This window comes from Fragaria vesca, linkage group LG3 (genome assembly GCF_000184155.1).
Source record: "Fragaria vesca subsp. vesca linkage group LG3, FraVesHawaii_1.0, whole genome shotgun sequence".
Classification (NCBI taxonomy): domain Eukaryota; kingdom Viridiplantae; phylum Streptophyta; class Magnoliopsida; order Rosales; family Rosaceae; genus Fragaria; species Fragaria vesca.
Genome location: NC_020493.1, coordinates 4,504,439 through 4,520,470, shown reverse-complemented (window position 1 = coordinate 4,520,470; position 16,032 = coordinate 4,504,439). Strand labels below are relative to the sequence as shown.

Below are 16,032 nucleotides of genomic sequence, written 5' to 3'. Positions count from 1 at the left end.
TCTTTAATTAGTTTCTCTCTCTAGATTTGCGACTAAACTTTGGCGGATTATAATTTTTGATCCATAACTCCGATTCTGAATTCGCGAGATGCTACGGGTACGTATCGATGTCCTCTTTCTATCCTAGAATTTTGAGCTAGATCCAACGGTGATTTCTAGATGACTCATTTTAGGAGGCTCGGTTTACAATCGATGTTCTTGGTAGGGATTCGTGTTGACGAGGTGAGTGGATTTGTGTAATATATTTAAAATATTCTTATTTGTTATCACAATAGTCGAAAAACATGATTTTGATCTATTTACGAAATATCTCTCTATTTCAAGTGAACCATGTCTATTTGCAAAATATGCAGTGTTTATATATAATTATGTGTTGGATCCATTGTTTGATTAGTCATGGAACATGTGAACTTCTTGATTGGTTATGCCGAAGTAAGGATGTGACACACGGAGGTATAAGACTTGAAGGTCATTAGGTTCCCATGGGGATCACTAAATTGAAGGATATCCAATAAGAAGGGATTGTGCGATGTGATGAATTGTGTGAAGTGATGTGTATACGATATACGTATTTTGTAGCGTGTGTAAAATGACATGGCTTTGCGGGCATATTACATTGGTCTACTCACTGAGCGCGTGGTTTTGCTCACCCATCCATTTCTAATATTTTTTGCAGAAAAAGTACTTAGGTTGTACCAAGCCGGGAAAAGGGTAGACGACGAGTTTAGAAGATAGTACTTTTGTTTACATTTCGCTTTGTAACACTCGTTCACGCCTCAGGATCGACGTCTAGTGCTTAAAACCCGTCGACGTCGGGACCGGGGTGTGACAAATCCAAATTTATTTCTTCTTCCAAAATAATGTGGGACTAGGTGCACATGTTTGACTTTTCTCTTTTCTTTTATCCAAACTTACTTCTCCTTCATTCTTTGGAATTAGAATCCAAATTTACTTCTCCTTCCTTCCTTGGACTGCAAGAAGGGCTTATTTGCCTTTTTCTGTATTTTTCTCTTATTTCCGCGATTTAGCCTTTTTTTCTCGATTCATTGCCTCTACAATCACAAAACATGTTAGAAATAACATTATGAGAATATTATAACTAAATAGGGTAGGAAATACATTATAAACATAGCACTTTGTGCTCATATCAAATTCCAGTATTTACTCAAATCTTCGATTCAAAATCTCTACTCAGAATTTCAAAATCTTTACACAAGATTTTGATTCCAACTCTTCACTCAAGATTTCTCTCAAAGTCTTGTAATACCTAGTTTCTTTTACACTGTATTTGTTTTACTCGTGAAATAATTTACAGATTTCCCTCATAAAAATCTCGTGTGTCATGTCCTATCCAATCAAATGGTTGCCTTCAGTTTCTGATCGTGTCATCTAACGGTTATTCTTTCTTACAAATGGTGCTTAAGGCTGACGTATATTCTCTCATTTGTTTTTAGTATTTAGGTTGCTAACCCTTTTGATGTCTTCAACTTCAGTTAAACTTCTCTCAATTTTTCTCCATCATTGTTGTATTTTTATAAAAACTACCTCCTCTGATATATATTTCTTAGGAAACATGGTTTAATGAATCATATGTCGGAAGTTTTGGACTTTTGGTCTCACACCAAACACGAAAAAATAAGAGTCAATCAACCAGACGCAGACATGAATGTGCACCAAATATCAGGGGTTATGTATCCCTGTTAGACTGAAATCTAATAAAATGAAATCTAAGCCACAAAAACACAACTAAGGGTAAACCTTTTGATATAAAATGAAATCTAGAATCAAGCGTTGAGAGTCGGTAGTAATCAGTTTAGAATGTTATTCCATTCCAAGTGACCAGTTTTCAATTAAATTCACAAGGCTTCAAACAATAATTGGTGAAAAATTTCTTCCCATACAATATTGTATTAGAGCATATCACGAATATCAAGATTGAAGAAAGAACAGTAAAATATTTCACAACCCAATAACAAGTGCATTATGTTTCAAAGTGCATTATGTTTCAATATACAGCCAAAGTCTTCAACTGTAACGCACAAATTCAAATCAATCATCATCTTCGAGAACACTCCTACGCCTCTGAATCTGGAAAACGGAAAGCAACACAAGGCCAAATCAGAATCGCTTATCATGGAAATGGAAACAAATGAAGGTCGTCATGAATTGAAACTTACAGTGACTTTGGTCTGCTTGGTTGTTTGGTTGTTGATCTGTTCCAACAATGAAATAAGCCTTTCTTCGGAGACCTGACAATTGAATTCTAAGCACTTTGTTTCTTCTATAGATGAGCTCTTATGAAAGCTTTGGTGCGAGAAAAATAGAAAACTATGGGCCACCATAAGACAGATGAGGATGTGAGAACCATAAACCATACCTTCTCAGCTATTTGGCCCATTTGAGCAGCTCTCAATATGACATCTTCAACACCTCTTGCCTTCTCAGGTTTCACCAAAGCAATTCGAGCAACTACAAATGCATAGCATTACGTATAAGATAATGTATAAGTACCCTAGCCAAGTTATGAATTGCACTTATTATGCATTTGACTGAACTGCAACAGATCGTTGCCACAGATTAACTTATCAAGATAGCATCTTCTCCGTCATTCTTAGTTTTGAAAAAACTAAATATCCTTCCAAGACATCTACATTATATTTACTAGTCAATAACAGTGATCCAAAGTTCCAAACATATTAAATCAGAAATAGTTTTGTCCTTAATAGATGACTAATAAAGGAAAATACAGGGTAAAACTAATTAGAAAATCAACTGCCAATTTCAGATATCAACTTACGTCTTTCACGAGCTTCAGATGACAAAATCTGACTAAGCATCATCTGTCTCCGTTCTTCTGCCTCCCTACATTTATTTGCCTTATGTTATGAGATTATTAAGAACATTATCAGAACAAAAGAAAAAGAAGTAACACCCAAAGTTAATTTAAAACCCAACCTCTTGGCATCATCATTTGCCTTCTGCTGTTCAGTATTTTGCTGCCCTCGGGCTCCTCCCTGCTTATCAATATAAAGTAGTGAGGTCAGCACAAAAGCGCCAAGAAGACAACCTCTTTTTGTAGCACAGATGTTCAGATAAACTAAGTTGTACTTACAGCGCCTTGTTGAGCCATAAGCTCCTGCATTCTCCTCTGTCTGATTGCTTCGAGTTCGGGATCAGCCTAATAACGGAATTCATAAAGTTAAAGAACGAACATCCAATGACAGGGAAACCAAATAGCTAACAAACCCAATCATACTAAAAAAAAACACATAATTGAAATAATATGCCAACTATAAATAACATATAGTCTTTGACTTCCATTCATTTACATGTATAGACTTACAAGAAAAACAAGGGAAAGAAGGCAGTGCTTCTGGTTATCCGATCAATTTGAAAAAGTTAACTTTGATATCTAGCCAGGCATGGTTGAGAACATGAACTGGTTCATTGCTTGACAAACCAGACAACTAAACCATACAGTTCTGTGTGCTTTCTAAAGCACCGTAATTGCATTACAAGACTGCAAAAGGTTCATAACTTCACTTATCATTACATGAGCCAACTCCTGCACAATTCCAAACCCATTACTTATGAGCCTGAACTGGAGGATAGAAGTATAGAACTAACTACCTAACTCTTTCAGACCATGTTTCACAAACTCTAGTGATTGTAATTCCTCAAAGTTGATTACTTTCTGTGGCTGGTAGTAGAAAACCCAATAACAATATAACATAGCTAACCCAGATAACTACAACTATATAAAAGACCGCAAAGCTTCTGGGTACTATCAGCCTACTCAATTTCAGCTCCCAATCCATATTGAAGACCATAAAAGAGTACAGATTGATTAAAACCCAGCTATAATTTATATAATTAGTGGAAATCTGAATATGAAAAGTTAAAAACATTCATAGCCCTAATTCAAAGTATGGCAAAATTATCTAGTGGGAAGTAAAAGGAAAACTGAAAGTGAGGGAGAGAATTTACCATTGATTCAAGTTGTGAGTAGAGATAGATCTAAGTCCGGCTGAGTTTGAGTTTGAGTTTGTGTTTGTGTTTGCGTTTGCGTTTGTCGGACGCGGAGTCTGAGATCTTTATATACAGATTGTACTGTTGCACGCAGCACTCAGAAAGTGTATATAAGCTTTGGTATAGAAAAACAAGAACGAAAAAGCCCAGTTCATTGGATTCGTTCCATTTAGGTTGTATCGTCCCTATATCGGCCCATTGCTATACACGTAGTAGTAGAACACAATCCAGTTTTGTTTCCAGAGTCTTAATAAACGTTTAGGGTAATCCAATTTGGAGATTTTGGACATATTTTGTTCAGTTGATTCATTTAATCTAATTCGGTACCTAAATGATCTCTAGATTGGATGAAATTTTACAGGAATGATCTACACACTATGTTCTAGACATTGAACGGTGAAGATGTGAAAATATGACCTAAAAATGAGCGAAATGAAGAACACCATATTTTAATTTTCAAAACGGTGTCCTAGTCTTGAATGGAACTATATATATATCACTTATGTAATTAAAGGGTAGAAGCTAATTTTTACCACTTCAAAAAACTCTTAACCACTCACTCAACTTAAATGTATGAGTGAGAATATTCCAACTTATGATATGTTGGATTTATAACTTACTAACATATCATAGCTCACTGAAAAACAGTATCGCGTAAAGCAATAGTGTACGCTCACTTGATTTGATGATAATATATGAAAGCCAAACTTAAGATCAACTCTTAGTTTGCACTTCTATGTGATTTTGTTCTCTTCATTATCCTTCACTCATAACTTTGGTGTTCTTTGCTTCATAAAAGCTTGTCTTTTTATTTTAAAATTTTGGTAAGAAAATCTAAAGACGTGTTTAGTGTGACTTCATTGATCTGTATGAATTAAGACAATTAAACTCCATGTAACATATATTCATAAATAAACCAATCACTCTAATGCTTTATGTGGTTACCAGGATTCGCTACAAGATACAGGACTCGGATTAAAACACATCTTTCTAGTTCCGGAGTTAAACACATCGTCGGACTCAAGAACAGCCGTCCCCGGAAAACAGTAAATGCTTCTCTTAATCATGGAATCAGAAAGGCAGGAATATAAAATCATGGAATAGATTCTGCATGAAAAAAAATAATCCCATTTAATAAAAAAAAAAGGTAAAAAGGTTCAAGTGGGTCCAACAAGTCACGTGCCTCCAGTCCATCCCACTCTAATTATTTTCACACTTTTGACCCAACTAACCCCACGAAATGACAAACGAAACCAAATCAAAATCCAAATCCATGCAAGTGATGCAACTCTCTCTTCCCAGTTTCCACCCCCAAACTTCCTCCTAATTACAAATCTAACCCCAACTGGGCTCTGCAACTGCTTCCACCGTAATAATAAAGCTGCTTACTTCACTATGAAGTCAAACGCTCACTGACTTCAAGAAAAAAGCTCAAATCTTTCCAAATCTGAAACCCAATTTTTCCAAAGATGGGTTTCACAATGGGTCTTAACTTGCTTCTGCTTATGGCCATGGTCGCCACCAACATCCTCTCCCTCTACCACCTCTCCTCCACCATCCAATCCCCCACCCCTCCCAACACCGCCGTCCCCGACCACCTCCTCCGCCAGCTCCAAACCATACGCGCCACCATCAACCACCTCACGCGCCACCACCCTCCTCCCCCACGCGCCGCCGCCGCCTCCTCCGCCGACCTCCTCCTCTACTCCCGCCTCTCCCCGATCGCCTCCTCCTGCCACAACCACCCCGACCTCCTCAACAAGTACATGACCTACACTCCCTTCTCCCTCTGCCCCGCCGACGCCGACGACGTCGCCGAGAGCCTCATCCTCCGCGGCTGCCACCCCCTCCCCCGCCGGAGATGCTTCTCCAGAACGCCGCAGAAGCCCACGTCATCGCTCTCCCACGACGCTTTCCCTCCCTCTCTCCCGGATCAGAATGTGATATGGGACAAGTACGCCTGCAAAAGCTTCAGCTGCCTCAACCGCCGTGGCCTCAGCTCCGGCTTCGACTTCAGCCACGAGCTCTCCAACTTCATGACCTACAAGTCCGAGCTGGACCTCCCCATCCCGCAGTTCTTCCAGATCGCCAAGGCCGCCGGCGCCGTCCTCCGCCTCGGGCTGGACGTCGGCGGCGGCACCGGGACCTTCGCCGCCAGGATGAAGCTCTACAATGTGACAGTTGTCACCACCACCATGAATTTCGGCAGTCCGAATAACGAGGCGGTGGCGCTGAGGGGGCTGGTGCCGCTGCACGTGCCGCTGCAGCAGCGGTTCCCCGTGTTTGACGGGGTGTTGGATCTGGTGCGGTGCGGGCACGCGGTGAACAGGTGGATTCCGGTGACGGCGTTGGAGTTTTTGTTGTACGATGCGGATAGGGTGTTGAGGGTAGGAGGGTACTTGTGGTTGGATCATTTCTTTAGCAAGGGGGTGGATCTTGAGAAGGTTTTCGGGCCGTTGATTGGGAAGTTGGGGTACCGGAGAGTGAAGTGGGCGACGGCGAGTAAGAATGAGAAGAATGGGGAGGTTTACTTGACTGCTCTTCTGCAAAAGCCTGTCTTGAGATGAGCTTCAAGCTTCAGGTACACTACATTGATAATATGGTTGTATTTTTCGGCATTTCTATTCTTGCATCGAGTAGTTGTAGTGTTAGCTGAATATAAGTATGCTTGAAGTAGATCCGGAGCTGCATTGTTCTTTAGTTGATATTATGGCATTCAAATCTTTTGTTGGAGAAATTAGATGAGGTATCTGCTTGTAAGGTTTGAATTAGGTGAGATCTTTATGCTGGGCAACAATAACATAAGCTGAAATGCACAGAGCAGTGAACATATCACATTCAACTTGCATTGCCCATCTGCCGCTTGAGCAGGAATACACTAAATTTCTGAACTCCAGCCATAACTACAATCAATGTGGGTGTTGTAATTACCGGTTTTATTTAAGAATAAAACTTTTTTCCTGCGACACTTGACTTAGTCATTTAGGAAGAACTCGAATTAGGTAAACTAGTGAATGCAACTTCCTAGAGCACATATACTGTTCTTTGTGACATTTGAGTTTCTTTGTTAGTTCTACTGGATATTAGATTAATATAGAATGGTATAAACGAACTTCAACTGTGCTTGCTAGGTTTTACTGGTGAGATGATTCTTCTATAATTTCAGACATGAAAAAGATATTCATTCTAACAATGAACAGTGCAAGATCTGATGTATGATAAAGCTGGATACTATTGGAGACATGGCGATGGCCTTGGGTTTTCAGTACTCACACTTAAGGTTTTGATCATATGGGTATATTAATATCTCAAAAATGGATAAAACTTTTCTCCGGGCCACTTAGCTTGATAATTTAGGAAGAACTCGTATAAGGTAAACTAGTAATACAATTTGGTATCAGAGGTCCTGCTCTTTGAAAGGAAGTTTGAGTGAGTTAGCTCTCCTAGATATTAGACTAATATAGAATGGTATGTTGGAACTTCAGTTGTGCAGTTGTGCGCTGGGTTTTCCTGGTGTCATTATTCTTCTTTTATTGCACAATGCGTGTTAAACCTTGTATCCTTTGGGAGACATGGAGTTGGCATTTCAATTACTGTGGTATAGTATGATAAACTGGCCTGACATTGTAACCTTAAGGTCTTCATATATGAGTCATGCTCTAGATTACCTCCATTACTGAGAGGATCATTTCAATATCTTTAAGACGAGCCACAACTTATGTACAGACAAAAGGAAGATAAACCTGAGCTTTTCTAGACTAGGAAAAGGGGGGGGGGGGGGGGGGTAAGGGTTTCCCGGTTGTTTGATTCTGTAATGGCACAGTGATTCTTACATTTATGTAACTTCCTATCTGCGTAGTGACTACATTTTGATGGGGTTTGGTTGATTTTGCAGGTTTGCTGTCAAATTTTGCTGTCGAGTCTAGTGAGGACCTCAGCATGCAGAATCACCTCTTAGAAGTTGGATTACATCATTAATCAATGAAGCATAATATATTAACATCATTTGAAGCAGGTTAAACTACTACTACTACTACTACTACTACTACTTATGATGATGTGAACAACTGTGAAATGTTACAAAATGAACATTCTATAGGATATGAGCAGGGTGTAAATTCAGAAGAAGCCCCAGAAGAAATGCAAAATGGCCTTTTGTTGGCCTCTTGAGTCTTAACTACTCGTAAGATGCTAAGATTTATTCCAATTAGTTCTTAAGGGGAAGCACATCACCTCTGCCCAAAAACCCTGTGCCACCAACTAAAATTTGACATCTCATCGCTAGCCTAACACCACAATAACTCTGTTAACTCTAATCTTATTTTTAATTTTGAAAAAGTATTTTTCTTTATTTTCTCTTTATTTCTCGTGAATCAATCCCAGAACTGGCTTCTTCATCGAAAAAAAATTTTCTCCCACCGAAATCAACTTCCTCCTCCGTCCTCTGATGAGACCAAAAGAGGCGAACAAAAATTGGGATTGAAATCCGCAGCAAGTTTTGGATTGAAATCAATCAAAACCAAATTAAATGTTGAAAGTTGTCATCAGGGTGTAGAAGGAGACCCAATAGAGAAATTCTTATCAGGGTGCTGCTGGGTTTGTTGCAGTCTTGCAGAGGTGTAGAGATTAACCTATTTCAGCGATAAAAATCAGCTAGTAATAACAAACCCAGTAAGAGAAAGGAAAAGAAAACTAGAAACATCGTCAGGGATATCAATCAATCTTGTTAAATCTGAAAATAATCCAAATTGATCTTCACCGGCGAATTGGAAAAACAAGAGAGGAAATTGGGAAATAAAACTGTGGGTAAGGCAACAAATATAATATTATGACGTTCACAATAAACTAGAAGCAGTAATTATGTCATGAAAGTCTCATATTTCCAAAACACAGTGCATGAAGACGCATGCGCGCGCATGCCGTTAATCTTTAAAGAATCGAAGTAATTAAATGTGTTCATTAGAGGTACACTAAACGAAGAGACCGATAGAGCTCAGCTGCACAGGTTCCCATCTAAATTACCTGCTATAAATATAGTGCGCAAACCTCCTACATTCAACAGCCTTTCCTACAGTTTCAGACTCACTATCAGTCTACTAATCTAGAGTGTAAAGTTGAAGTCGTCCTTGAGTCACAATGTCGTGGTTTCGGGCTTTTGTTTCGGTTTTCCGTTGGATTTCAGCTGCTGCATCAGTAGCTGCTGTTATTCTTCCAGTGCTCGGAGTCGGAACGCTCATACCTCTTCTTTCACCTGTTGTTGCAGCTGCCGATGCTGTTGTCCAAATTGCGGGCATGGTTAATTAATAGTGTATCTCCAATGATGTAGGGGAAGGAATTAACGGAAGTCTCTTTGGGTTAGAGTCCTGGGAATAGACTGTAGTAGATCTATGGTATCCACTGCTCTATATCTATTTATGTTACGTACGTGCTTTTGTTTACTATGTGTAATCCTTTTTTTCTTAGTAATGTTTTCTTAATGTTATACAACTAGTCTTGCTCTACAGCATCGATCTCTTTTCGTTCTTCTAAATACCCACAAATATCTAAATACACCTAAGGCGTAAAAGATTATACGTATTTTCCAAACCCATCCTTGTTTTGTAATGGTTATACCCAGCAATGATAAAACAGACCCAGCAAAAGCCAGCACCAAAATTAAAGTCGAGACATGCTTTGGTTTTTGAACTCATTTGTTGCTGCATGCACGAACCATAGTTTCTCTATATTCTTATTAGCTGCTAAATCATCATATTTGCATTTATGCCGGCCGTTTCAATTCAAAGATCGCTACCTTTATCTGCTGGCAGCAAATTCCTATCAGACAATTGAACTTATATATGTTCAGTATGATAATTCACTTTTTTCAGGATTTCAAAAAATTAAAGAAATCATAGCTTTAGCCTTTAGGTTTGCACTATAAATGGTACTTATTATTCTTGAGATTTAGGAGTCCATTAAAGGACAAACTGAAAATAGGTATACGAAAAAACATTGCACTGTAAAACCTTAAAACAACACTTGTATGACATGCATTAGTATTAGTATTGGTTAAACAACTTCCCCTCCTTTCTCACCTGAAGAACTGGGAAAGTTGGATGGTCTCTTTCACCATAACCGATAATGACATTTACACCTTTGTTCTCAAAACAAACAGATAAAAGACCCCTCCTCTCCTCACAATATACGTTCTTGATTCCCACATCTTCATAAATCATAGTTAATATCCATGTTCCGACTTGTTACCATATAAAAGACAAGACCCTCTTTGCATATGATCACAACCCACGTCTTCATATAGTTACAGAATGACGAAAAAGGCTTATTGCGGCTTCATAACTGTTGCTCCGGCGAGAAACATCAACGCCGACGAAATGCAAAGCCAGGTGAAGTCATCGTACAACGACGAGTACTGTGGGGCTTCAAGTAACTTCACTAAAAGTTACAAGGAAGGAGAGTTCGTGGACAACCGCAGTGGGCAGTCCGGCTACAAACAAGAGGCCAAGTACACCTCGATAGACAAGTATGTCGACAAAACTCAGGGATACACCACCGAGTACAAAACACAGCTCAAGGTCACCAAGTCTGTCTACACTAAGAAGAGTGCTACAGCAAGCAAGTCTAGCTTCAACTATTAGTGAAGTTCATGCATGATGGGATTTCGGATCCGTCGACCACCGTGTAGTTTTCATGTTTTGTGCTATATATCTCAGTTGGTTAATTGTGTAATGATAAAGAGTGCCGGTAAATTTCTTTGTCTCCAGTATTAAGGGCACATCTGCTGAAAGGAAATTTATTTATTACTATATATTTAGTTTCTACTTTCTTCCGATTAGTTTTCGGCCATTCTTGCGGCTGCTGGGATCTAGTTGGGCTAGGGTCTTGGACTTGGGCCTTCTCCCTTTTTAACCACTCTCTCTGTTTCCTTAAATATAATTGGTACGTTAAAATCCCTGTAATTGAGATAGAACTGCCCAACTCAATCCCACTGAAGAGAACGTGACTGAATCTGTTAGGATACTAACTCGTATTCCTCTTTCACATATGTACGTAGGTGATGTATTTCACAGCCTTTTTATGTACTGGGCATAGCCTGATCATCAAAAAACGCCCGCCTGGCTAGGGGCTCGGGTCGGGCCTCAATTATGTTTTTTTTATTTAATTTATTTATTTTATTTTTTATTAGAGCCGAGCCAGGATGGGACTAACTTAAAAAATTATCAAAACCCGCATGTCCAGGCCTTACAGGCTTATAGGCCAGGTCAGGCCGGCTTTTTTAGATGGGTCGAGTCGGACTTTTTAGATAGGCCAGGCCGGTCGGCCTATTATATACATATATCTAATAGAATTTTATCAAATAAAAAAAAAATTATAAAAAAAAAGTTAAGATTTGTTAATGATTAAACTAAATGTAATAAAAAATCAAAATAAAATATGACTTAATGCATTAATTAGTTCACATATTTAACTAATAACTCCATAAAAATATTTATAAAACAATTGAAAGGGCTTTTTAGGGTCAGGCCGGGCGGGCTTTGATGGGCATGTAACAGGCAGGGCCGAGGTTTTGAACCCTCCGCCCTAGCCCGGCCTTATGCCCTAAGGGCCGGGCCGAGATGGGCTTTTCTATGGGTCGGCCAAGCTTTGGCCATTCCGGACGATGGGCTGCCCACGGGCTTTTAGGCCCGCGGGCCAAATGATGACCCCTAGCCCAGACTTGTTGTAGTAAACTCAAGGCCCATTCGGTCCAAATAGGGTAGTTATTAGAGTAGTTATTTTAGATTTGTAGGATATATAAAGGCTGTAAACTTCTCTTATTAGATATGGATAAGTGATATGAATGTTGTTTAGTTTATTTCCTTTGATTTCCTAGTTTTCCTTTTATAAATGGATTCTGATCCTAACAGAATCATATAATAGGATGTGAGAACCCTAATTGATGTGAGTTTCTATTGTCTTTACTCATCGATATTACAGTATATATATTGATCCCTACTTCTCTATATATATTTTTCTTTTCTTGACCAAAAAAAAAATATATATTTCTTTTTCTTTTGGTGCTATACTTCTATATATTTTTGAGCGTTTAGGGTTTAGTATGGCCAACATTGGAGAAAGAGTAGCTCGCCGGAGAGGACCGCCCGTCATGGGAAGAAAACGGAAGTTCTGATCACTAAGATTTTTACGGTTTCGATCACAAGTAACCCTGCATAACTTTCATGGTTTCTAAGGGGTTACTTCTTTTAGTTCTATCTTTCTTCTTTCAAGTAACCCCTAAGATTTTTCTGAGGGGTTCTCCGATCACAAGAAACACTGCTAAACAACATTCATGGTAACAATTGCTTCTTTCATCAGTCCTTTAATTATTGTTACATGGTAACAATTACTTGTGATAAGACTGCCATTTGATCCTATCAAAATGAGGGTACATGAAAGATTTGAAAAGATTAGTGGCAACTGGTTCGTGTGATGTGATCTCGATTAGTCCCTTGGGTATGATGAAGAAGAAACCAGTAAGAATCTGAGCGAGACATGCCTGAAATCTCATGTCAAAATATTGGTGCTCCCTCTTTTCTTGAGGTTGAGGAACTATTTTTGACTAAGGTTCATGTTGTCCTGCCCAATTCTGAGGGTTTCTTCTTTCATCAATCCCTTAATTATTGTTACATGGTAACAATTACTTGATAAGGCTGCCATTTGATCCCATAGATATGAGGGTACATGAAAGATTTGAAAAGATTAGTGGCAATTGGTCCCTGTGATTTGATCTCGATTAGTCCTTTAAATATGATGAAGAAGAAACCAGTAAGAATCTGAGCGAGATATGCGTGAAAACTCATGTCAAAATATTGGTGCTCCCTCTTTTCTTGAGGTTGAGGAACCATTTTTGACTAAGGTTTCATGCTGTCCTGCCCTGAATTCTGAGGGGTTTATTCTTTCTTCAGTCTCTTAATTATTGTTACATGATAACAATTACTTGTGATAAGGCTACCATTTGATCCCATCGAAATGAGAGTACATGAAAGATTTGAAAAGATTAGTGGCAATTGGTCCCTGTGATGTGATCTCGATTAGTCCATTGGGTATGTGTTAGACCATAATTTACACACATTTTCATTCCCCTAAATATTGAATTTGCCTTGTTTTTGAGTTCATTTTTTCTTTCACTAAATCATTTTCTATTTATCTAGGAATATTGCAAGAGTGATGAAAATATGCATTTTTGGCATTAACATGGAGAATCGGAGCTAGGAAAAATGACGGTCCAATGTGAAGCAAAACGTAGATTTTCGGATTCCGGCGAACCACCACTATTGACTGCACAAATGACGGCTCACCACCTCTTTTGGTGGTGTCATGTCTTTTCCAGTCACCATAAAGGAGGAGCAAGGAGATTAATGGTGATTGAGTAACAACATGAAATTCATTCTATTACTCTTTGGATAATAGACATCACCATGCTTTAAACATCATCATTGCCTACTCTAACCTATGCGATTATTTCCCTACATTTTTATCTTTTTTTTGGCAATTCATGGACACTCTCACACTCTTCCTTCTCCCTTACAGTTGAATTAGGGAAGGGGGCTGTTTTGACTTTCTCATTCCCCCATTTTCACTTATCTTTCTTCTATATAATAAACATACATCTATCCACTACAACATTCATCATCCACCCATTCACCACTCTCTACCTTTTTCTCTCTTTTCCACCACAAAACCTCCATCTCCCTCTCCCAAAATCCAAACCCATCTTTTTCCTCTTCCTCCCCCAATCTACTCTATCTCCTCCATCACTACCACCATCTCTTACCCAAACCTCCATTAACACCACCACCACTACACCATTTCTCCATTCTCTTATCTATACCATTTTCTCCATCCACTCCACCTATTCACACAAAGCATAGATCAAGCTTCACCATCTCTTGTCATCAAACAACATGAGCAAGAAGGAGAGGAAATCACCTTCATCACCACCACGTACCACCAAGACGTGAGCTTGGGGATCAATCAACACACCACTAAGCCAACTCTCTCTCTCTTAAACTCTAGATCTATTTTGATGTTTAATTTGATTATGAAGTTTGTTTATGTAATTATGAGTGAGTAGTACTTTGTTGGGGTTAGGGTTGAAAACACTAACCAATCTTGTATGGATTGATGTTATATTATGATTTGATGCAATTTTAGTTAACATTCCTACATGCTAGTTCAAGAGTTGAATGCATATGCTTAGAATTTACCACTTTGAGTATGTGTGTTTGTCATGATATGATATGATGTTTAGAGCTTGGTAACCTTTGAATGTTAAAGCATGAAAGCACATTAGGTGTGTATGTAGGGGTTGTGAATTACAATCACTTAGAGATAAGCTTGGTTGATTTGCATAGTTTCTTCATCTCCAAACTTTATGCACTTAGGGTAATGCATTAGATTCCTAACCGGATTGAAATGCATGACAGTAGTTAAGTATTACACCCGAGAGGGGTTGCTTGATAAAGATAAGCTTGGTTGGTTTGCATAGTTTCTTCATCTCCAAACTTTATGCACTTAAGGTAATGCATTAGATGCCTAACAAGATTGAAATGCATGACAGTAGTTAAGTACTATACCCGAGAGGGGTTGCTTGATACCACAAAAAGAGCATGTCCCTTGTCATACCCGCGAGGGATGCAAGGAGAGAAATTGGTTGATTAACTTAGCATCATTCATTTTGATTTGCATCAATACTTGCAAGGGAGGTTAGTGGTAGACAATTCAAATCCTAACTTCATTCATCCATTATCCCGCTAGTTTAGTTTAGAGTAATTTAGTTTACATTTGAGCATCTAGTTTAGTTTAGTTAACTACTTCAAATACCCAAAATCAAATCACTACTCCATGTTGCACATACTCACCATGAGCCTAGATTTTCTTGTGTGTTTAGGTTTGTGATTATACATTTGCCCATTCTAGCTCTCCTAAGGTTAACTCCCTAGCTAGTGAAAAGAATCCAATCCTCGTCGGTTCGACAACCTTCCTTAAATCCCTATACTATTACTTGTATCCCTTATACTTGGTGGATTTTTGGCTAATAGTATGATGAAGAAGAAACCAGTAAGAATATGAGCGAGACATGCGTGAAATCTCATATCAAAATATTGGTGCTTTCTCTTTTCTTGAGGTTGATGAACTATTTTTGACTAGGGTTTCATGATGTCCTACCCCGAATTCTGAGGGGTTTCTTCTTTCATCAGTCCCTTAATTATTGTTACATGGTAACAATTACTTGTGATAAGGCTGCCATTTGATCCCATCGAAATGAGGGTACATGGAAGATTTCAAAAGATTAGTGGCAATTAGTCCCTGTGATGTGATCTCGATTAGTCCCGTGGGTATGATGAAGAAGAAACCAGTAATAATCTGAGCGAGACATGCATGAAATCTCATGTCAAAATTAATATTAGTGCTCCCACTTTTCTTGAGGTTGACGAACCATTTTTTAATAGGGTTTCATGTTGTCATGCCCTGAATTCTGAGGGGTTTCTTCTTTCATCAATCCCTTATGTGATCTCGATTAGTCCTTGGGTATGATGAAGAAGAAACCAGTAAGAATTTGAGCGAGACATGCATGAAATCTCATGTCAAAATTAATATTAGTGCTCCCACTTCTCTTGAGGTTGACGAACCATTTTTTACTAGGGTTTCATGTTGCCCTGCCTTGAAATTTGAGGGGTTTCTTCTTTCATCAATCCCTTAATTATTGTTACATGGTAACAATTATGTGTGATAAGGCTGCCATTTGATCCCATCGAAATGAGAGTACATGAAAGATTTGAAAAGATTAGTGGCAATTGGTCCCCGTGATGTGATCTCGATTAGTCCCTTGGGTATGATGAAGAAGAAACCAGTAAGAATCTGAGATTTGAAAAGATTAGTGACAATTGGTCCCCGTGATGTGATCTCGATTAGTCCCATGGGTATGATGAAGAAGAAACCAGTAAGAATCTGAGTGAGACATGC

General features: G+C 38.8%; 2 protein-coding genes across 2 annotated transcripts; one reads left to right on the top strand and one right to left on the bottom strand.

Annotated features, from left to right (window-relative positions):
- Positions 1-1,799: 1,799 nt before the first annotated feature.
- LOC101311163 (programmed cell death protein 5-like) lies at positions 1,800-4,152 on the bottom strand. Its single transcript, XM_004293618.1, has 7 exons — positions 3,988-4,152; positions 3,113-3,178; positions 2,956-3,014; positions 2,798-2,862; positions 2,378-2,469; positions 2,178-2,249; positions 1,800-2,088 (listed from the first exon to the last, which is right to left on the bottom strand). The coding sequence occupies exons 1-7, from the start codon at positions 3,988-3,990 to the stop codon at positions 2,050-2,052; spliced, it is 396 nt and encodes a 131-aa protein (XP_004293666.1). The 5' UTR covers positions 3,991-4,152; the 3' UTR covers positions 1,800-2,049.
- A 1,289-nt stretch (positions 4,153-5,441) lies between these two features.
- Positions 5,442-7,994, top strand: LOC101310870. Its single transcript, XM_004293617.1, has 2 exons — positions 5,442-6,610; positions 7,925-7,994. Exon 1 carries the CDS (start codon positions 5,499-5,501, stop codon positions 6,594-6,596), a length of 1,098 nt encoding a protein of 365 aa, XP_004293665.1. The 5' UTR covers positions 5,442-5,498; the 3' UTR covers positions 6,597-6,610; positions 7,925-7,994.
- The last annotated feature ends 8,038 nt before the right edge of the window (positions 7,995-16,032 follow it).